At 39.0% G+C, this 24,119-nt stretch overlaps 2 protein-coding genes across 2 annotated transcripts; both read right to left on the bottom strand.

Annotated features, from left to right (window-relative positions):
- Positions 1-1,225: 1,225 nt before the first annotated feature.
- LOC143391831 (olfactory receptor 1S1-like) lies at positions 1,226-2,227 on the bottom strand. The gene has a single exon (XM_076844586.2). It carries the CDS (start codon positions 2,225-2,227, stop codon positions 1,226-1,228), a length of 1,002 nt encoding a protein of 333 aa, XP_076700701.2.
- A 9,391-nt stretch (positions 2,228-11,618) lies between these two features.
- On the bottom strand, positions 11,619-12,578 carry Or10q1 (olfactory receptor family 10 subfamily Q member 1). The gene has a single exon (XM_076842892.2). The coding sequence runs from the start codon at positions 12,576-12,578 to the stop codon at positions 11,619-11,621; it is 960 nt and encodes a 319-aa protein (XP_076699007.2).
- Between the last annotated feature and the right edge of the window lie 11,541 nt (positions 12,579-24,119).

Consider the following 24,119-nt stretch of genomic DNA (forward strand, 5'->3'; position numbering starts at 1 on the left):
TCAAAACCTTCTTGCAACTAATTTTTATAATTGATGAGTAATCTATATTTGCTGAGATGCAGTTGCACCAGCAAATGAGCATCAGTCACATGACTCTGAGGGTCTTTTGTGATTAACAGGGTATAATGCTTAAGGAGCTCTGGGCTTAATGTTTTCTAGAACTGTGGTGGCTCATATCACTCAGTGCTCTCTCTTGACCATTCATGGAACAACTGGGATATTTAAAAAGCATGCCTAGGAGTCAGGAGATCTCCACTGAACTGCTTTATGTGGCTGTGCTGATTCTTTTCTTAAAACTCAGTAAAATTGACTCAGGGGGAGTGAAAAAGCCTGAATCCACACTACTGCATCCGGGCCAAGGAAAAAAGGCATTGTAGGATCTAAAGATGTGAATTTTGGAAAAAATTTTCCCCAGTAACTCTGATGCACAAGCAGCCTAGACCAATCACCTTATTTTGTAGATAAGAAAATAGGCTCAAGAAGGTGAACTGGCATGCTTTAAGGTTAATAGCAACTTGGGGACAGAGTCAGGACCATCACTGATAACTTCTGTATATACACTTCCATGGTTTTCTATGGAAATAATTGAAGTCACCTGGAATCACATTTTTCAAAATGTATTCTGTGCAACACTAGTTCCACAAACCACTCTGAGATGAATTAGTTTCTGTATTATTGAATCAGTTCAGTTTTGAGAAGTGCTGCATACCACTTTACCCTTTAAATTAATATTAGCTGAAAACTCAGAGAAGTTGGCTAGTTCATAACATTTTGCCTCACTTAACTCCGAGTTGCCCCAAATTATTTGAAAGTGGGAATATTCCTTTTTACAACTATTAAACATCTCACTGAATAGAACTTTGGCAAACACACTTTGGGGAAAAACTACCTAGAGAACACATTAAATAAATGATTAATGATAACTGGCTTCAAAGCTGCAAAAACTAGACTCTAGGCATTACATGTACCAACTAGTGTCTAAGTTATTAAAATTTTACACCGGAGTTTGTAGATTGCAATCAAGATGTGTGTTGTTGTTGGGACAACAATATGTATGTGGGGGTGAAGGATCTTTTTTCAAGATCAGAACTATGTGGGAAACACCAACCCTTCAGAGTTTGGAATAGGAGGCAGCTATCTGGAAGTCCATCCAAAGTTGAACCATCCCATCTCTGTCACAAACTCTGGGCTCAATCATCCATCTGGCCATGAAGATCAAAGGAACTCAGATGCTCATGGTATCAAAGGAAGTAACCTTTTTTTTTTTTTTATTGATGAGCTTCCTCAGAGTTCCTTTCATATCCTTGTTCCTCAGGCTATAGATGAAGGGGTTCATCATGGGTGTCACCACAGTGAACAGGACTGCCCCAATCTTATCTGTGTCCTCAGGGTGAGTGGACGAAGGGAAAAAGTAAACCCCCACAATGGTCCCATAGAAGAGCAGTACCACAGTCAGGTGAGAGCTGCAGGTGGAGAAGGCTTTCCACTTCCCCTCTGCGGATGAGATTCTCAGGACAGCCTTGACGATGCAGGCATAGGAAAAGAAGATGAGGGCAAAGGGGAAGCTGATAACTGATAAGCCCACGATAAATAACACAAGCTCGTTGACCATGGTGTCTGTGCAGGACAGTTTGAGCAGAGGGGCCAAGTCACAGAAGAAGTGTGGGAGAGCGTTGCTGTCACAGAAGACCAGTCGAGTGAGCAGAAGGGTGTGCGTCAGGGCTACCATATTACTGAGGAACCAGGGGATGACAGTGAGCAAAACACAGAGCCTGGAATGCATGATGGTCGTGTAGGTCAGAGGGTGGCAGATAGCCACAAAGCGGTCATAGGCCATGACCCCCAGGAGGAAATTGTCAATGACGACAAACACGATGGAGAAGTACATCTGTGTGATGCAGCTCTCATAGGAGATGGATTGACTCTTGGTCTGAATATTCATCAGCATTTTGGGGACTGAGGTGGAAGTGGAGGAAATGTCGGCAAAGGATAGGTTGGCCAGGAACAGATACATGGGGGTGTGCAGGTATGAATCCAAGCCAACGGCCAGGATGATGAGTCCATTCCCAAGCACAATGATCAGGTACATACCCAGGAAAAGCACAAAGAGGAGATTCTGCTGCTCAGCTTTGTTGGAGAGCCCCAGGAGGATGAATTCAGATATGGTGGTATGGTTTCCTTGATGCATATTCCTGTGATCCTGAAGAATGAAACACAAAGTCTTCATACCCCCATAAGAAATAACAAAATGGTACCTGTCAGCCATTTCAGTGAGTGGGGCACCTCCTCTAAACTGAAGGTGAATGAAGTTCCTTCTAACTTAGTAGAAGGGCTATTTAATAAGGAACTATCTCAGCAGTGCAGAGACTTAGGGAATGCCTTAAGAAAAAGACAGCACATGATATATAACTCTCAATTAACAGTTTTAAACTCTAACAGAATTATGAATGTGATTTTTCCAGGTAGTTCTGAATATTGCTTAAATCTCCCAAACTGAGGACCACAATTGAAGTGCACCCCATGTTCCAAAGATGTGAGATATCCCTATAGGAATTAATTAAGAATGAACAAACTCATCCAAAGGCTGTCTCCACTGTTCACTTCATCCTTTCAATCTAAGGAGATAGCATTTTGAAAGGTTAAGAATTCAGGGAAGGAGAAGCAACCGAACATAAGAATCCTTATAGAGGCATACTATGCGTGACCGCTCCTTCCCACCAGTTAGGGGAGGACTCCGAAAGAACTGCTCTTGGGGAAAGAATGCAAGAAGGGATGACCAGAGCTCTATTTCACTGGCACCTTAGTTTAGGTGATCCATGAGAATTTAGAGGATTCATGTGAACTTTCAGACTTGTAGCTCTCCCTTCTAAAAGTGGAAGCTCACTGGATCAGCTTACTATAGCAGGGCAGAGTGAAAAATGGGGGTTAGTAGGAAAACCATGCACCCCCACTTATGGCCGGGCAGGAATCTGTGAAGTGAATGATACAGGAGGTCATTGGAACTCAAGCCACTCTGTTGGGATTCCAACCAAGAACCAGTGTGCTAGGTGGAGGTGGCTGTGGCAGGAAGACACCAGAGACAGCTCTCTTATGAAAGAGATGAGGGTGAAAAGTTATTGCCCTTCTCAGGGAACTGCATAATGAAGTAGTCTGAAAAGGACAGCTTGGAAGAACCCAAAAATGGTCTCATGAAGAAGCATGCCTGACACATGGGAGGCACCAACCGCTGGTGTGTTATGGCAATAGACTTGGACCATCCCACCCCACCCCCCCACTCTCATTTTTCCTTCCTGGCTCAATAAAGCTGAAAAAGAAAAGAAAGGAGGACCCAAACAACCACAATGACAATGACAATGGCAGCCATGTGATGGGGTTGTGGGGTTAAAGAACGTGGAAAGAACAGCTGCCTCTGGTTTGTAGATCTCCAAGCTGTACATCAGATGTGAGCTGCGGAGAGAGAACCCGGGCTTTGAAGTGGATATAAAATGAAAGGATTAAATTGGGCCAGGCTTGGCTGGGCTTGGCTTTTTAATACCTGGAATCAGGTCTTCAGTGCCAAAGTAAAAGTCCTTGTTAAACCATAAGTGACCCAGAAAACTGCCAGGACTCACGTGGTATCACCAAAGACTGGGAAGGGAGCGTGGATTAGTGACTTACTGGAAAGGATATCAGTGTGAGAACCAAAGGGAGGGTTGATTTCTGTCTTTCTACTCTCCTTATATAGTCACCCTCTCATTTTTCCTCTCTTTCTTCTCTTGTCTCCCAAGTCTCTTGTCTCTCAAAAGTTTTCTTTTTTTTTTTTTTCCCATGGAGTGGTCAGGAAACACTGAATCTCCACCTCTGGGATTTGGGAAAACTGAAGGTCAGTGGAGGATTGGAGCAGGAGCTTTGAGGTCTCTGCTTCTGAGAAGCCTGGCTTACAAATCAAACAGGGGAGGGGAGGTTCCATGACCAAACTGAATGAGAGAAGGGACCAGCAGGGATCTATGCCTAAGATCTGTGCCACTGGTCTTAGAGGGTCTTGTGGTTCCAGGTCTTGGGCTGGATTGGGCTTCACTAGAAAGGGGGCTTGTGTGTTTTCGAGTGTTGATCTCTGATCTCTCCTTCCTGTACCCCGTCTCCCAGTCCTTGAAGTGACCAGCTGGTTAAGAAAGACCAGTGCTAAATTTTAAAAAGATTCACCTCTGAATGTCGGTAAGATCTCAGGAAGTTACGGGAGTCTGGACTCAGAAGCTTTCTTGTAGCAGATGGGGCCTGGGGGCAGCCGTCATGCACTTCACACAGCTGCTGAGTTCTGGCTCTGAGCGTCAGCGTTAATGGAGTCGTGGCGTTGGGCTCACGGGGGACATTGAGCTCCTTCTGAGTCTTTTGGGATAACATCCCTGAAGTGTTTCCCCAGAGACAAATATTCACACCCTGCCCTTGATGAGGTAAATGGGGAATAGACAGGCAGCTCTGCTTTTCCTGTCTGTTTTTGTTCCTATGTGTGATAATTTGGCTGGATATTGCTCTTCAGAGCAAGCCAATTACTTACTTGTGTGAGTCTCATGTTCCTGGGGAGATGATAGCATCTCAAAAGTCCCTTCTCTGTTTTCTCTCTGATCCTGATGGAGGGGACACTTAGTAAACACGGGAGAACTGGTTTGCATTCTTTTGCTAGTGATTTTGACTCCAGAGAGATGCCATCCCCAGTGGGAGGGTGCAGACATGACCTCTAAGCCCTCCAGGGGTTGTCAACATTAGAAGGGGGTCTGAGACCCAGTAAGCAAAGAGAATGGATGTGTGCTAATAATATTGAAAAGAAACATCGAAATCATATTTAGTGGTTCAAAATACATTGGGAAATCTGAAAAAAACAGACCCCAAAATGGACAGGAATGAAAGAAGCTGCACAGCTGGAGATACAGCCCCAATGAATACTTCTCTTCTTCTAATATATACATTGCCTTATAACATGGTGCAGTTATTTCTCACTCAAACCAAGAGCACATATTCTCTTCTAAACAGCAAGCAAATCAACCTGTATTCATGACGTGGATTGAATAACATGTATTCATGACTGATATTTAAAATAACGAGGTAATGGGGAAGAAACTAAAGGCAAGTTATTCTTTCTTTCTATCTGTACATCAACTCTTCCCACATAAAATTCTTCTTCTCTTCTGGACTATCTATCTATCTATCTATCTATCTATCTATCTATCTATCTATCTACTATCTACATGTCTAGTCACAGGGAGGAAATGTGGGTGGAGTTAGTATCTTTTTGTTGGCAATTGGTCCATGAGGGATATTTATCAGTCACTTCTCTTACTGTTTTAAGATGGGCCTCCTAGAAAGCAGAGCCCAAGGCAAGAATTTAAGTTCTTGGTATTTTATTGGAAGGAAAAACCTCAGAGAGGTTAGGAGGAGGAATACAGTCATCTGAGGCTACGGTAAAGGCAATAAAATGTAACACAATGCATTACTCCAAGAATCATTGTTTACAACAGGCATGGAAGAGCCAGAGGAGGTTATTCCTCAGATACGTTCACTCAGGGTATATTTGTTATGGAAGGAGAAGTCACAGCCCGGAGCCGTCTACAGAGGGGAGATAGGAAGGCATCTTTATATGGTCTTTCCTTCTCATCTCCTGTCTTCCACTAGCTAAGGTCTACTCCATATCTTGAGCTTCCACCTTGCATTTTCTGGCCACTTGGTAGCCACACAAGAAGTTAGGAACCTTGCTCCACAATATCCATCTATCACTCCGAGTCTAGAGGAGAAGGGGAATTTTGTGCGGGAAGAGTTGATGCACAGGCTCAATGTCACTGGCTCAGAGAACTTGGGAAGAGGAAGCAGGCTTTGAGAGGTGGGTGGTGTTGTTAGAAAGAGGAGGGACATGTGGTGTGCAATGCAGTCCACCTCTCCTGCTGCCTGGATTGACTCATGCTGCCCCATCGACAGTACAGTGTGGTGACTCCATTTTCTTAGGAGAATGAAAATATTTGAATGGGGAAACAAAACTCTCAGCCAATACGGAGAAACGTTCCTTAATATTTTATTTTTTATTGCTCAGATACTACATTATAGGAGCCTTTGTAGACTTTTATCCTGGATTCTTTTCACAGCCTCACCCCCATGACATTAAATACTTTGGGGAAACAATTTTTTTTCAGATGGCATTGAGCTTTGGAGAGAAACACATTATGACAATATCTAAGATTTTTTTTTTCTCCCCTGTAGGACTAAATTTGGGCCATGTGGATGTGAACTTGTCCCTGTTGAGAAGGCATGCAGGAACACTGTCCACATGCATTCCAGAATCTTCACTTCCGTGGCTGTCAACAAGGCTCTGATGGATATATTCTGTCTTCCATCCCTCACGCTTCAGCTCACAGTTTGGTTGACCAGTGTTTGTCTTTGAGACTTGGACCTTTTTTTCCTGAAGGATCTCAATTCTTATGGTCCTGATCTTGCTGGGTTTTGGCTGTGATCATTGCTTATCACAGTTTATAATTTGGAATTACTCTGGTTCAAGATTTCAGGAATCAGAAGCCACAGTTGCCTAAATTGGACTTTGGGTGTGAGAGAGAAGTGCCACTCCTGCTGTAATCCATTGGCTCCTGAATCTGTGTTTAAGCTATGAAGGATGCCTTCCTGCTTATCTGAGGTTGGCTCGAAGAATATACACAATCCAGAAGGAACTACCCAACTCACAAGATATTGCTTCCTGCTTGGTACCTTAGATAGTTTAATTAGATTGCTCCATTGTTCTATCACATGGAATATGTGATAGGAGGATGAATTCTGTGGTCATGAGTTCATTGCTACACCATCTTTGGCCTAAAAAGAGTCCCTTGGTCCCAGGCAGTTTGTGTGAGATGTTCTTATAATGACAGTTTAGACATTCTGTGTATGCTTGGATTGTGCTGGCAGAATCCTGTAGACAGGAATGGCAAACCCACATCTAGCTGTGCTGGAATGTATATGTCAACTTAGCTAAGGTAGGGGAATGATTTCTCCATAGCCCTCTTCCTTGTGCTATTTTAGGAATAGAATTAGCCAAAGGAAGAACTTTTAAAAAATTTGTAAGGATGATGTTCAGCAGAAATCATTACTCTCAAGAGATCATATTTTAGAGCATCACATGGTGATAGACAAGAGATGAAGTTGCCCAGCAGGGCCAGGTTGTTGCTACTCTCCTGTGCTCTGTATTCAGCACATCTTCCTGGTCTTCCTGGGAGACAGCACCTATGGAGAGTGGGAAAGGGTTGGGGATGCAGAACATTCCAGGTGCAGGCAGAAAGAGGGTGCATTGTCTGCAAAGAATTTAACACAGCAACAAAAATAACAAAAAGACAGCCTACCTTTCATTATCACCTTGTGCCTGCAATGCTAACATTGTCAATGCTGAGCTTAACAGGGCAGAGCACACTCTTTGCTCCATGTTTTTAGGATCCTCCTTCTGCCCCTTTCTGTATGTCTCGGGGGATAACTTTCCACAAGAGTATACCTAGATGTACCTCATTTTTTATGATGACATAATGCACGATTTCTTTATTCTCATATTAAAGGGTTATCAGATTGCTTCTAACTTTTCCACTTACAAATAATGGAGAACCGAAATAGTTCTAGATATTTATTTAGGTTAGATACTTCAAAGTAACACAACCAGAGACTGGGGATGTAGGAGTAGAAGGGGAGTAGAGAAGTTATCAATGGGTCTTAAACTGCAGTCAGACAGGAATAAGAAACTCTGGGCTGCTATTGCACAGTAGGGTGGCTGTAGATAACAATTATGTACTGTATATCTCAAAAAGCTAGAAGGAAGAATCTTGAATGTTTTCACCATAAAGATATATGAAAAGATGGATATACTTAACTAAATATTACATAATGTATATACATTATCAAACTATTACATACTATTCCATTAGTATGTATATTCTACATTTTAACATATCAGTTAAAAAACAAAAATTAAAAAAAGTCATAAAAGGTCATGCACAAGTAAATATATTTTTTAAAGTAAAATTTAATAGATATTGCCAAACTTCTCTCCAAAAATATGGTATAGAATCTACATTTACAATAGTTGTGAGCCTCTGTTTCCCCACATCTTTATGCATATCAGATATAAGCTTGTTTAATCAGATTGGCTAAAATACTTACCCATAAATCTTTCTAACTTATTTCATTATGTGCAAGCTTGTGAGTACATATATTTTGTTTATGGCTCATTCATATTTTATTTTCTGTAGATTACTTGTTATCATTTCACTATTGTTTCCTATTAGTTTATGCTTTATATTAATTTATAAATGATTTTATATTATGAATGGAAATCCTTTGTTTTATATATATATATATAGACATGATACATCTATCTTCTCAGTCATGTTTATAATTCAGTTTTAAAACATAATATCTTTCTCATAATAATTCAATTTTTTTACAAGATCAGAGCTCTCAGTTTTCCCTGTTGTGGAAACTGCTTTCTATGGAATGAAGTTAACTTTCTAATGAAGTTAAAAAGCACTCTTAAAATTGTTGTAACTTTCTTATCATTATGAAAGGTATTTGTAATTTGTTTGATAGTTATAAATGTTAGGTTTATCGGCATATAACAAACACATTAGACTATAACGAGTAGCCAAACATGGAATACTCATCTTAGGCATTATTAGGTAGTATCTCAAACATAAAAATTCCAATACCCCAGAAAGATTCACAGATCATACATCAAAATGTTAATTCAAGGACTTATTTGCTTCCAAAACATGTTGTTTCTTAAAACACCACTCACAGGGTTTACACAAAGTAAACATACATATATATATATATGTATATATATATATAATATTATATATATATATACTGTATGTATATATATATATTTTGCTTTCAGAACTTGTTATTTCTTAGAACACCACTCATGGGGTTCACACAAAATCATATATACGTTAGGAGAAATGAGCTAGGCACAGAAAGACAAATAGCACAACGTCTCATATATGTGAAGGACAAAAAACATCAAATTCATAGACAGAGGCTGGGAAGTAGCTGGATTGAAGAAATATTGGCCAAAGGATGCAAAATTTCAGTTAGAAAGGAGGAATAAGTTCAAGAGATGTATATCAAGATGACTACAGTGAATAACAATATATTGTATATTTGGAAATTGCTAAGAAAATCAATTTTAAGTGTTCCTAAAAAAGGGTCTCTGAGGCAATGCATATGTTAAGTAGCTGATGTAATTGTTCCACAACTGTAGCTTCATCAAAACCATGTTGCTTATACCTCAAATGTGCAAAATTTATTAATTAAAAATAAATAAAAGAAAAATAAAAGGATTAAAGAAAAGAGGGGCTTTATTCTATTTATCTCAAATTTATGCAGAAAGGTAGCTGGGAGAGCCCGCTAATTCAAGTTGAAAGGATCAAGCAACCCCTAAGGGCCTTCTTTGCTATAGAGTATTATTTCATCCTCTTCTTTTTGAGTTCCAAGTTAATTTCCTGAATGATTTGTTACATTAAACGGAGAATGAAAAGAAGCATGAAAATACAGTCGCAAACTTCTCTTTTGATGGTATTTCAGACAATGACTGACACAATGTGTACAAATATAATTGATGCCTTATGTTCTGATCTGACTTGGCCTGGATAGGCTGATAAGCAGCCTGTCGACTAGGGAGTTTTATTCTTCTCCTGCAGCATTTACTTGGAAGCAAAAGCATTTCTAATATATTGTCAAATCTGTGGCTGTCCCCAGAATAAGTAACACTTTGTAGTTCTTCTCCTTATCCCCATGTGAAATCAGCTTAAAAATTAAATGCATCAAAAGCAGTTTTGAAGGAAAAAAGGAGCCCAAAGAAACAGTCCTAAACTAGGAAAAATACAAAAATGGCTTCAAGCTGTGATGATGGGAGGTTTGCATGCCAAATCAATCTATATGAACCTCCAATTTCTTTAAAAAAATTTTATTGGTCTGATTATAAGAACACAGGCTTGCTTTAGAAAATGTGGAAAATGCATCAAGAACTAAAGAAGCAAATTTTAAAAAAGCATCCTACAAGGCACAGATAATGACTATTAACTTTTTGGTGTATTTCTATTTAATATTACACACATGTATTTTTACAAAAGTGGGCTTCTAGTGCTGGGAATGTAGCTTAGAGATAGATCACTTACCCAGCAAGCACAAGCACAGTTCAATATCCAGTACTGCCAAAAATGAACAAAGAAAATTATGTTCCTACGGTAAATACAGGTTTGAATCTTAATTTTGTCACTTATACATGTAATGGATAAAACTTTCCCTGAATTATTAAGTATTATTCTAAATATAATTTTAAGTCTGCTTCATTTTTGTATAGAATATTATAAATTTTGTAGATCTTAATTTCTTTCCATTTTATAGATTTTAATTGCTCTTCATTTTATATTTATGTAAGCAGCAGCTTTGTATTTTCTATTTTGTTTGAATCTGAAATTTTACTGAGATGATGTTTTTAGAGTACAACCTTGCATGAAATCAAAGGATTAAAAACTTTTCAAGACCTTTGTGATACTTAATCATATGGCATTCAGAAAATTTATACCAATTTCTTAGGTCAGTTTTTAATACTTGCAAGAAGATACTCTCACTTTCTTCCAGGTCTGGTTCACTGGAATCAGCTTTTGGGGCTGGACCCTCCCATAGCTTTTTCGGAAGATATAATTCCTGGGAGGAGTTGTCCCCAGAGCCCTCTTCACCTTGTGGTTCCTCAGGGTGTGCATGAGAAAGTGGAGCAGGATGTCTGCTGTGAACACCAGAGAGGGATGTGGATTCTACTTGAGAGTTTATCTGGAACTGGGTCACAGGTACCTGAAGATCATGGTTCTACTCGAGAGTTCTGAAGTGGGAGGAACAGTAGCGCCATCTGCTGAGTAGATCTATGAGCAGCAGCGATTATGAAGGTGTGAAGGAGGCAGAGAGCCAAAGGCCTGCGTGAGAACCACCAGTAGGGGTCGCGCACGCAGGCCGTGCTGCCAATCATCAGCGCTTGTCCTTAATACCCTCCTAAGGCTGGGAATCTGAGGTGCTTAGTCAATGAAAACTAATTCTGTGGTTGATCTGTCCACATCCTAGCGTGGCAAAATGAAAGAAAATGAAGACAACCAGTTGGGATGTATGGAATGAATGAAATTCATACATTAGATACGATTTCCCATTACCTTTAACACAGTAAAACACATTTGAGTAAAATGTGTCTTTATGAATTTTTTCTTACTTAAGATACCTTTCACGGGATAAAATTAATATCATTATCTCCTCAGGAGGCTGCATCTACAGGTACCAACCTTTATTCACTGCAGGAGGGTTCCTGATACAGTAATTACTTGGGTGGCTGGGAATCTTTAAAGTAGGACTAAATAGACTTCAGGTCCTACATTGGAAGACATTCAGTCCAGAAATCCAATCTTATTTAAAGCACTGAAAAAAAAAATGAGTGTAGGTTTTGGAAATAAGGCACAACAACAACCACAACAAAAAGTCAAATACCGAGTTTGGGAAAGTGAATATTTTTAATTCAATTTGTCATTTAGAGTCGATTGACATACAACTGACAGATGCCCACCCCAACCCCTAGGCCTTCAGTCGGACTCAGGGGCTGCTTTACCGACGATGGCATTCCTCAGAGCACCTTTAACATCCTTGTTCCTAAGGGTATAAATCAAAGGGTTGAGTAAGGGGGTAACAAAGGTGTAGACCAGGGCGATCTGGCGGTCCTCGTCCTCCGAGGTGCTGGACCGCGGCCGCAGGTAGACCAGGCTGCAGCAGCCGTACTGCAGCAGGACCACCGTCAGGTGCGAGGAGCAGGTGGAGAAGGCGCGGCGCCGGCCCTCGGCTGAAGGGATGCGCAGGATGGCGGAGGCGATGAACACGTAGGAGACGCAGATGAGCAGGAAGGGGACGGTCAGCACCAGGATGCCCACGACGTAGAGCACGGCCTGGTGCACGCGGATGTCGGCACAGGCCAGGCGCAGCACCGGGGGCACGTCGCAGAGGAAGTGGTTGATCTCCCGGCGGCGCCCGCAGAAGGGCAGGGTGAAGGTCAGCGCGGTGAGCGGCAGGGAGAGGACGAGGGCCAGGCCCACGGAGCCCACCACCATCTGGACGCACAGCTTGTGGGTCACCATGAGGCTGTAGTGCAGCGGGTGGCAGATGGCCACGTACCGATCGTAGGCCATGACCGCCAGGAGGAAGCAGTCGGTGCTGCCCAGGGTGACGAAGAAGAACATCTGGGCCCCGCAGCCGGCCAAGGAGATGGGCTTCTGGGCCCCCCCAATGTTCGAGAGCATCAAGGGCACCACCACGGAGGTGTAGCAGATTTCCAGGGAGGACAGAGTGGAGAGGAAGAAATACATGGGGGTGCGGAGCGAGCTGTGTGTGCACACCACGCAGACGATGGCCGTGTTGCCGCAGAGGATCAGCAAGTAGAGGAGGAGGAAGAGGAGGAAGAGAAGGACCCGGAGCGCAGGGACAGCGGTGAACGCGCGGAACACGAACTCGGCGGGGCCGGACTGGTTGAGCCCAGGGTTCCAAGCCAACATGCCCCCGGCCAAAGGAACCCAGGGCAAGTGGCGAGCGCTGGTTGGTTGAGTGGCTTCACGGCCTGCACACCACAGGGATTTAAAATCCGAGTTTTGACTTGGAATTACCTACTTACTTATCTGGTTTCCAACCACGATGCTCGGGAATGAATTCATGACAGGGGTCTGGCATGTTTTTCCTTGGAAATTTTTATGAATGGGATAGACGCTCCTCTGTGGAAGATCCTGGTGAGGAGACGTGGAGATATTTCTGGTGAAATGTCTTAAAACAAAACAAAACAAAAGGTCCTGGTATTTTAAATCCAATTGACAGAGAGTTAATACTTTGCTTGCATTGCATTGAAGAGTTACATAGTTGTGGATATTTTTATAGTTAGATAAATGGGTGCTTCATATTTTGGTAAGCATTCTTATTGAAATAGAGACTGTACACAGAGGAGTTCCCAGATCCTACATATACAACTTTATTTATTTATTTTTTTTGCACAGTAAATATACCACTATAACCACTAGGAAGGTTAAGAAATAGGAACAATTCCAAGAATCTACAAGCAACCTTCCTTATCTCCTCACAAAAGTAATGACTGTTGCCTTTTATCACAGCTTAGTTTAACTATGTCTCAATTTACATGTGTAAGGATAAAGCAAGGACTTTATTGTAACTGGTTCAACACCTTGTCTTCAGAAGTTATTCTTGTTGTTCTGTGTAACAATATTCTTTTTTCCATTACTTAATGAAAGAACATACCCATTATAGTAGGTTATTCACGAGTTGTTCCTTTATACTCAGATGTTTGGCCTCCATATAATTCTAGGCAAACATCTTTTATTCCAATCCTTTCTGATACTTACTCATCTTTTATTCCAATTCTTTCTGATATATGCTCTTCATATACTTCCTCTTATTTAAAATTTTTCTGTAAATTTCCAACCAGGAACCTAATAAACTTTTGGTCTTGGACAAATTCGAATGACAAAGTACTGAACAGCCAAGTTAAAATTAAATTGCAGCTTTCTGAGATAAGAAAAAGACGGTAAGAAACCTAAAAATGCAATAGAAGGATTGAGTTATGTGTTAGGACAATCAGGAGGATAAGAAAGGGTTTTATAAGCATCTGGGAATGGGAAAAATGCCCATAAAATAAGCACTTTCAGATTGGACTACAACATTATTTTTAATAATAATAAAAAAAAAGATCTAAGAGACAACAGAGCGCTGTCTACAAGAGTTTAAAGAAAAACAAATTGTGAAAGAACAGGCTTTAGTGATTTATGTTCAAAAGCAGCAGAAAGACTTTTCCAGATTTACAAGGGCTTAGGAAACATATCCTAGCAAATACAATTAAAACAACCCCTCGAAAAGGCTCTGGGCTGCTGAGTGATTAATCAGAACATATAATTCAAGACTGGGAAAATTGTAATGTAAAATTTGAAAAAAAAATCACATAGTAAATAATATATTTAACATTAAGAGGTCAATGCAAACAAATAAAAAATTGCCAAGAATAATTATTTAAAATATACATAATATAATTTTTAAAAAGTAAATAAATTATGCATATTTAAAACTATAATTTCTATAATTAGGTAATTGATAGAGAGTGATAAGAGAAATAAAAGTATGCTAATGTCCTCAACCTATATAAAGAAGGATTCCAGAGGTACTTCATTTAGATGTGACTAACGAGAGAAGTATTTACCCAAACGAGTATTTCTGAATAATCATAAATAATGTAAAACTCAGCATACTCATTTTAAATAGTCAGATGATTCTTAAAAAGTAAATATAGCACAGAGCAAAAAGTTGAAAATGAAGGAAAATGTGAGCAAGCATATAAAGTAGCTTCAAATAAGCTGAGAAAAGTAAATATTTCAGCTATGAAAATAAGTTCAAATGGGGCTTATATCCTATTAAAGACAGACTGTCACATTCACACATGAAAAGGTCCATCCCAGTGTAAGCATGGTGATATAGAAAGACTAGCATTGCTTTTGTTTGTCTTTATGTCTTCTGATCTAACCAATGCAGTTGAACAGAAGAGGTACAGAGGATTTGACTACACAATAGGATTGATTGAAAAAAGCAGAATCAATAAGATATTTATTCTTTTGATTAGCCCCCAAATACAATGTAGTAGAGGGTTTTTCAACTCTTCACTTAACTGATATGACAAATCAACTCAGGCTCCTCATTCCCTCTGTATGATATAGGACATGTTTTCCACAATGTACCAAGCACCAGGGGCCTTAGCTCCCTCTGCAGCAGCTCTGAGGATTCCCACATCCACACATCGACTTGTACGTCCACCAGCCAGCTGCATTTTCCTCAAAACTGTTCATATCATGCATACTAATTTCTAAAGTCATAAAAATTTATTAAATGCTATAAAAATCAAATAATGAAAACTATCATTTGAATGTTTGAGAAATACTTAACTAGTATAAGCTGCTAAAAATGGCTATGGGATAAGATGTGAGACAGATCACTATAAAAAGTTAGGAGGGGAAAATGAGAAAAGTTTGTATAATTTTATATTCACATTGGACATGAGTCTAATTTTCAATTCCGTGTTCAAAAAGTTAAAACTGGAATTAGTACTTGATTGTTGTAAGAAAGGCTTTGACTTCATGTAACGTAAAACTAATAGTAAATTTCTTGACATTAGATCAAAAAGTTGATGAGCAAATGCCCATTTGAATGGTTTCAGTTAATTTACTTTTAGTTTTATGATTCCACTAAAAATAATTATCTTTAATTTTAAATTAAAATGCATACCTAGTAATGATGGGTGCTGCTGGGTCAGCAGGATAGAGATTTTTCTGTTGATGACTTAACCTTTTCTGTATTTACAAATTTTGTCATGAACATATAACAATTTTGCAGTTATGTAATGACTTAAAAATCTTCCTTCAACATTTTTTATTTCAACAAAATATTAGGAAGGAAGACCAGTGGGTGTCAATGGCTTAGGGTTTTTGTATTCAGTTAAATTTGGGTTTGAATCCAGTTTCCTCTCTTGTTAATATGATTTTCATATTGACCATGTTATTTGGCCCCTTAATGTATATAGGAGACTGGAATATGGAGCATTATAAGGAATTTATAAAGATTAAATGTTTCAGAAGTATAATGTTCCTGAGACATAACAGTGTCTAGTGGGATGTAACTGCTCCTCTGCCTCTTTTCTCAGGATGGTGTAATTTCCTTGGATACTTACCCTTTAATCCTTATCTTTTCTGGAGTAGGGAATGAGGCTTCTCTAGAGCTACATCCTCTTAGGTCTTCCAGTTGCTCTGCAGATCCTTGAATAATAAGAGAAATAGTAAAAGAAAAGGAAGAAGAATAAACAAAACAGAAGAGAGATTTCAGCCAAACAATTGTCATTATATTTCATCAAAACCAAGTAAGTTAGTCAGAACTTGACTCAAGAAAACATTTAAACTGATCCAGTCTTACTAAGACACGAGCATCAAATGAACAATGTTGCACTTGAAGAGAAACAGTCAAAATCTGGTGCAAAACATATCTAATCTGTGGTTCAAGCAAGATGTGGGTTTAGGAGCCTGAAGTTTGCCAGGAAAAGCTGTGACAAGGTGATAGCAAAGGAAAAGGACTTGTATTCAAGATAAGGCTGTCACATGAAAAACATACAAATTATATTTGAAAATAAATGTTTTCCTCGCTAGTGGTCATTTTCAAAGGGGTTTGGCCTACTCTAATGATTTCACCTCATTCAAACTATTCCTGGAACTCCTTTGGAAATTATTTTCTTTTTAAAAAAATATTTATTTTTTAGGTTTAAGTGGACACAATATCTTTATTTTACATTTATATGGTGCTGAGGATCGAACCCAGTGCCTCATGCATGCCAGGTGAGCACTCTACCACTGAGCCACAACCCAGCCCTGGAAATTATTTTCTTAAACAGATTAGTGGTGACACACATTCACATTGGGATGATACATTAGCCATTTTTTTTCTTAACAACAAAACATTGAGACACAGTGAGATGAAACACAGTGAAGGAACTGGGTTATTGTATTTGGTACTAAAGGATTTGCCCCAAACCAAAATAGGAGTTGGTGAAGCTAATATTACTGTGCAGAAGAAACATACAGCTAATGAAGTGTAGGAATAAATGTCATTTCTATTAGGTTCATCAGATGTACTTGATTATATTCTTTGTGAAACGTTACTTATTGTTGAAATTAACTGGAATCAATCTATTCTACCATTCAAATTCAACTCTTTTGAGCATCACATTCAAGTATTCTGTCCATTGGCATGAATGGATGATCTGATCATTTAAACATTTCATCTGGCTAATGGGCAAGAGGTTGATTGTCTCTAAAAGTTCTTAATAGAAATCTGCACCGAGACAACTGTTTATGTCATGTCTACAGGAACTTAGTATAAATAATTTTTTTTTCTATTCTGGACCTTCATCATCCTACCCACCCCCCCTGCTTTTTTCCCCCCAGATATAAGGCATTCAAAATTTCATTTCCTTATCACCGAACAGTCCATGCAAATCTATAGGCTTCTTTCATCATTATCAATGTTCTACTGTTCTCCTCAAAGTTATTCTCGAAGAACCTTCTAATCCTTCTGTCCTCACTGTGCACAGAGTACACTTGATTTCTGCTGTTCCTATGTAAGCTTATTTGGGAGTTGATGCTTAAAACACTCAACACCTGGCAATACCAGTTTGATTAACATTTTAGTCTGGGTTATATTTAAGCTCCACAAGGCCAAGAATATTTGTCTTGTTTACTCCCATATCCCCATCATAATTATTTTACTTACACTAAATGGAATTAATTTGTTCTTACATCTCGCATCCTTTAAACTTCCTTTTAAAATCAATGTTCAGTGGCTCCTTCTACAAATCAATTTTGCTGTAATTACTCAAGGCCCCCAAAGATTGGTACTTTTCTCTGTCCAATGGTTTTTTATATTCATTTGCTGCATGAAATAAAGGAGAACTTGGATTCAGCTTACCAAAGGACAGTAGGAAGCACAGCAATTAAACTATTGATGTGTTTTGTAACCAACAAATTTGACGATGCTGGGAGACTCCCCTATGTAGCAGTCTTTCCTCAGCGGCTGAGGTCCATTGTTGCAATGTGTAATATATGCATACTGCGAATACATAAACTCTGTACCTAAGAAACCCAGAACACTCTCGAAAATGTCAGGCTGTGATGGAGTGATAGAAAAGCAGGTCAAAATGGGCTTACTTATAGAATATATGTAAAATTGAGGCTCTACATCTGGGAACTATAAAGAAATGCAATACATCTAGTTCTGTCTTTTTATATCCTTCATGCAAAACTGACATCCCCAGAGATTAAGCCTTATTCAAAAGCACATGGAAGTTCTGAGGCCAGAATGCACATTCTGTTGGATTCATTACAGAGGGTGGGGTCCACATACATGCCTTCAATATGCCCCTCTTTTCATTTACATTTATAGGTATGCAATTTAGTTAAGAGAGTGTAAGAGCTGGGCAGATGATTCTGTTAGTGCAGCTGAAACAAATGTTCAAACTCAGTGTGATGTTATGCAACAAAGGCAGAATCCTTTGTTGGGCAATTTGAGAGCTATTCAAAACATTTCCAGTCCCAAATTACGTCTGTTAATGACTACTGTACCATGCCCAAGTTAATGACACCTTCAGGAGACATTTGGTCTCCCAACAAGAGTGTGAGTTCTGGATCTGCCATCTCCTAAAGGATCTCTAGGAATCTCAGGTTTGATTTAGAAAGAACACCATAGGTTACTGTGGAGAGTTACTGTACTATTATCATTAAGGTGCATTGTTAGGTGCACTGACCTGTGACAGGTATTTTATTATTCTCCTTATTGCAGTTTCTGCCCTAGTTCTACTGGACCACGTTGTTTCTTGCCCTGGTATCTGTTGCTCTGGAGTCTTTGCCTCATTCACTCTTTCCGCCTTGGACACCCTTCTCCTCTGAAGTTCCTCGCTATATCCTGCTCCTCTTTCTGAGCTCGGTCACATGTCATCTTTCCCTGACCTTCATATTTCCCCAACTCCAGTGGTAAACGCTCCTTCAACATACTTCCAGAAGACCTCCTCCTCATTGCAACTCCAAGGTCACTACTCTTATGAATAAATAATGAAGCAGGAAAACATTAGCATCTGTCATTAACTCAAGTCTTGTGCTCAGCTATGCTGACAGATTTAAAAGAATTAAAAGACTAGATTGCCAACTACAGTTTCATAGGAGGACACATGAATGGAAAAAATTTAAACAATTGAGGTACTAACCCTTAAACTGTTTTCTTTAAAATAGGGACTCTTTATCATGCCGCAGAAATGAAAGTTTTTGTGGTCAATTGGAAAAGATTCACATTTCTTAGAGATTCACCATGCTTAATAGCATGAGAGTATTTTGTGAGGCTCTGATACAAATCAATCAGTTTAATTTTATTTCAAAACTTTTTACCATGGAATGTATTACTTTCACACACAACCATTAAAAGTATGATTTAATAGATGGTTCTTTGAAAAATAAAAATAGTTTTATGCCATTCTCTTTAGGATGATCCTGTGGAAAGATTTTAGAAAGAAAAGGCAGAAAACCTGAATTTGATCCTGGCTTATCAGATATGTGACACTGGACAGTCCATCTGTTTATCAAAACTACCTTTTCTGGATCTGATAAAGTGAATGGTAAAACCTACTTCAATAACCTGTTGGTTGTCCATAATTAAATGTTAATATTTATGATTATTCTCAGTGTAAAGTGTTATAGAAATTTATTTATTTTCATTCTTAGAATGAAAATAAAAATCAAATCAATCAGATAAGCGAAGATTTTCAAAATGCTCCCGTGCCACTTTGAAATCTCCTTCATTCTGTTAGGCACCTAAGGAAATTCAATAAAGAACAAATTAACTTTTCTGGAACATGTTGAGTTCCTGCCATAGATGATGGAGGAGCTCACCCAGAGAGAACTTATCTGTCTTCTTCTCCCCGGGCAAAATGGAATGAAAGCCCACGCCTTCATGTTGGGCAGCATCTCCTGGAAATGAAAAGCGGAGAGTATGGGATACCTTCTTCACATCCAGATGACGAGGGGGCAGTGTCCTCTGTGGGCTGATGCTCAGGAGAGAAGACATTGAAAAATTTGTGATTGTGTTGCACTGGCTGACAAGGACATCCTTACAAAAAGTGATGCTGGGGAGCAATCCACATCTCAGTCCTGACAGAGAAGACTTGTGCGCCCCTTAACAATAAAAAAAATGGATTCTGATATATTTACTCAGAGTCCAGTCCTGTCTGATCTCATCAGGTTATTAACTGTCCTTTATAAAATCTCTTTAAAGTTAATGAGTCCCTAAAGAGGAGTGATTTCCCCAGTGGTTCCTCTTAAATTGAATTCAACTAGAGAAAATATTTGAAAAAAAAAATCCACAGTCTATGAACTAAGGCAAGGGTTAAGGGATGACCCTTCTGTGTGGTCAACAGAGATGATTCTTGCCTGGGGATTCCACACAGCCCTCCTCCTTCCTTTCCCACACCCACCAGGGACCTACCAATGATGTATTCCATGAAGAACACTCTGTGAAGAGGAGCTGCATGCAGACGTGTATTCAGTGAGAGCACGTGAGACACACGTTCCTCACTCACTTGACACCAGCCCAGGCAGCTGGAGGTCCAGAGGCCAGTCATGGCTCTGTGGTGCAGCAGCTGCAGGCCACAGACTGGTATGGAAGCTTTCCAAGGGCTTCCCCCTCTGTGAGAGGGGGTGTGGGGTTCCATGGACTCCTTGATTCCTTCTAGCTGTACAGTGCTACGAACTGTGTTTGTTTCTTTCTTTTCACCTCCCTCTACCCCTTATATGCTTAAAATAAGGTACTTTCTCCTCATTGTTGCCCTTAATGTTTAGCCATGTTCAGCTTCCCAGTCTCATGTTCATTACTGCCAATACATCTTTACTCAATGTGTAACAAATATTTATTGAATTCCTACTATAAACCAGGTTCTATTCTCAATGTTTGGATTATAGCAGAGCCAGAAGCAAGTGCAGATTCCTGAAGATGAAAGTACCCTTGTGTTCAATTGTGGAGGAGGAGAAGAAAGATGATAGTGTGGCGACAGATCATGCTGATGATGCTCCATCTATGTATGATGTCTCAAACTGCACTCTACTGTCATGTATAGCTAACTAGAACAATTAAAAAGTTTTAAAAAGGTTATTATGATGGTATGATGTGGTGACATGATGGTAGTCATGGCAACTAATGATGATAATGTTGATGATGCTTATGATGGTGGTGATGATGGTGGTGGCCATAGCTAACACCTAATTGATAGCTTACATGGTTTGAATCATTTTTATCCTTTCCAAGTTTTGAAGAGGATACCATGATTATCCCCAACTTACAAATAAGAAAACTAATGCACGAAGAAGTTAGAGAATTGTCTAAGGTAACCAAACTAGTAAGAAATATAGTCCAGTATCAAACCCAGGTAATTGGTACCCGAGTCCATGCACTTAGTCATCCACACTGTTCTGTATTGCTCTTCACAGGACAGCAAGGAAGTGTGTCACTTCAAGCACTAAGTGAAGGGTAGAGCACAGAAGGTGGTATGCAGGAGAGGATGTTAGAAGTTACCTGAAGTCAAGGTCATGGTGGGAATTATAGGACATAATAAGGACTTGGATTTCCTTCTTAGCAAGATGCAAAGCCACTGAAGAGATTAGAGCAGAGTAGCAGTATTATCAGACTTGGATTTTTAATAAATGGTTCTCTGTGCAAAGAATATTAGTTTGGAGAAGAGGGGATTCAGGGTTCTTTTAGGCATCTAGCATAGCAATCTAGATAAATAATTATATTTTGTGTATATTTTAAAGGTAAAGCCAGTAGAATTTTATATGGACTGCATGTGGAGTGGAAGTCCAAGAGAGGTGCCAATGTGTGTTTTTAGAGGTGCAAATCCCTTGCATTAAGTGTTTATTTGAATATTTAATGAGTTCTACTGGTCTCTTAAATTATCTTGTATGTACAGAGTCCTATATCTCTGGCTATATTCTAAGTAACTCCTCAATTTTAGTTTTAATTTACTGATTCTTATTTCAAGTTTTTTAGTCAAATGTTTATGCCATCTATTAAGAATTTTAAAAATGCAATTGATTAATTTTTATATCCAGTTTTTTTATTTGTCCTTTTCCATATTGGTCTATTTCTAACTCATAATTACAATTATTATTTCACAGACTCCTGTTCTTGTTGTATAGTTGTTATTTGATCCTCTATTCTGTTTTTACAAATTTATTATAATTTGTAATCTTATTTTTGCCTGCTTAAACTTATTTTCACATTATCACCATTTCTTTGCTTTGGTTTGTTGTGAAATATTGAGACTCTTGTGGCAATGGGTTTCTATGAATATTTTGTGACTTTTGTCTGGTTGCTCATATAATTCAGGAGGGTTTTTGTTTGTTTTGTTTTTGAGCTATCATCTTACTTGAGTTGTTTTACTCTTGCTCTAACTCATATTCCTGAGGTCCACAGTTTAGAACATAATTTATAGTAAGGAATGATGTTTACTCTGGGAATATTTGGTTTACAGGTCCCAAGCAACTTTGTGGCTTGGCTTAGTTACTGTTTATGTGAATACCATGCCTTTTAAGGGAATATATATTGTTAATGGGTCCAAATATTCTTTAATCTGAACACCATCTAGATCTTAATTTAGTGCACATAGACTCATTTCTATACTCCATAAATGTCTTTGGTTATTTCCAATTTTGAATGCCAACAATTTTTCCTATTTCTGTACATACACACCCTCCTCCCATCAAGGATACAGTTTATCTGCTCTTCACTCATCTTGAACGTGGAATGGCATTGTGACTTGCCTGAACCAATGAGATAAGCAGAAGTGAAGGCCTAGGATTTATTAACATAGGCCTTAGAGGTTTATAGCTTCCAGTTTCAATCTCCAGATCCATGTGGCATATAAAGAAGTTTGTGCTGGATTATTGAATGACAAAATTTAAAAAAATGGAGCAAAAAAGGAGAGACAATGTCCAAGACTGGTAAGTGAAGTCATTTTGGACATTTCAGCCCTGGCCAAATTCCCATCTGAATGCAACTGTGCATCTTTGAAAACAGAAGGCCCAGTCAGCTGAGTCCAGCCCAATCAGAGAGCCACAAGAAAGTATAATACTTATAGTTTTAAACCACTAAATTTGGGAATAGTTTGGGTTTTTTTGGCAACAATCACTTCATAGATGAGTCACTTAAGGTCACTGGCATGGACATCCCAACTTGCCAGCGCTGTCTCAGCTTCTGTCTCCACTAACAGACATGAGATTTCATTGCTTCCTGTCTGTGGACAATATATATTCTTAATATAGTTTAAAATACTTTTAGCTATTATACTTTATTTAATGTACATATTTCATAAATCATTTCCATGTGTTTTGGGGGTAACCTAAAGCATAGTTCCTTTAATGTTATTCTATTCATTTCTACTAAAATGTTTCAACCTGAAATACTATTCGCCTACCTTAAATCATATTAAATGGATTACATTTTTGGCAAGTCTCACAGAAAGGAGTTCTCTCAGTTAAACTTACCTTTTTATGTTACACTTAAAATACTCAAGACTTAACATGGTGTAGGAACTAAAATCTATTTGAAGAACTCAGCAGAAAATTCCAAGGGAACATATTTACACAAGCCAAGAAAAGGCCTGGAAGAAACTTTGATAACCCAACCTGCACGGCATCTTCTTTCCAAGTTTCTTCATTTCTTTTTCTTCTTCATACCATAATAGCAGCAATGATGATGATGCTGTATGTTCATAGGGTTTAATGTAAGAGAGACATTATTTAATCTTTTTTTTTATTTTCATATTATTTCTGTGTAAATTTATTTTACTTTGTGATCTGAGAGATTTTTTTTTATTGTTGGTTGTTCAAAACATTACATAGTTCTTGATATATCATATTTCACACTTTGATTCAAGTGGGTTATGAACTCCCATTTTTACTCCGTATACAAATTGCAGAATCACATCAGTTACACTTCCATTGATTTATATATTGCCATACTAGGGTCTGTTGTATTCTGCTGCCTTTCCTATCCATTACTACCCCCCTCCCCTCCCCTCCCCTCCCCTCTTCTCTCTCTACCCACTCTACTGCAGTTCATATCTCCCCCTTGTATTATTTTTCCCTTTCCCCTCGCTACCTCTTGTATGTAATTTTGTATAACCCTGAGGGTCTCCTTCCATTTCCATGCAATTTCCCTTCTCCCTCCCTTTCCCTCCCACCTCTCGTCCCTGTTTAATGTTAGTCTTCTTCTCATGCTCTTCGTCCCTACTCTGTTCTTAGTTACTCTCCTTATATCAAAGAAGACATTTGGCATTGGTTTTTTAGGGATTGGCTGGCTTCACTTAGCATAATCTGCTCTAATGCCATCCATTTCCCTCCAAATTCTATGATTTTGTCATTTCTTAATGCAGAGTAATACTCCATTGTGTATAAATGCCACATTTT

Source organism: Callospermophilus lateralis, chromosome 2 (genome assembly GCF_048772815.1).
Source record: "Callospermophilus lateralis isolate mCalLat2 chromosome 2, mCalLat2.hap1, whole genome shotgun sequence".
Lineage (NCBI taxonomy): Eukaryota > Metazoa > Chordata > Mammalia > Rodentia > Sciuridae > Callospermophilus > Callospermophilus lateralis.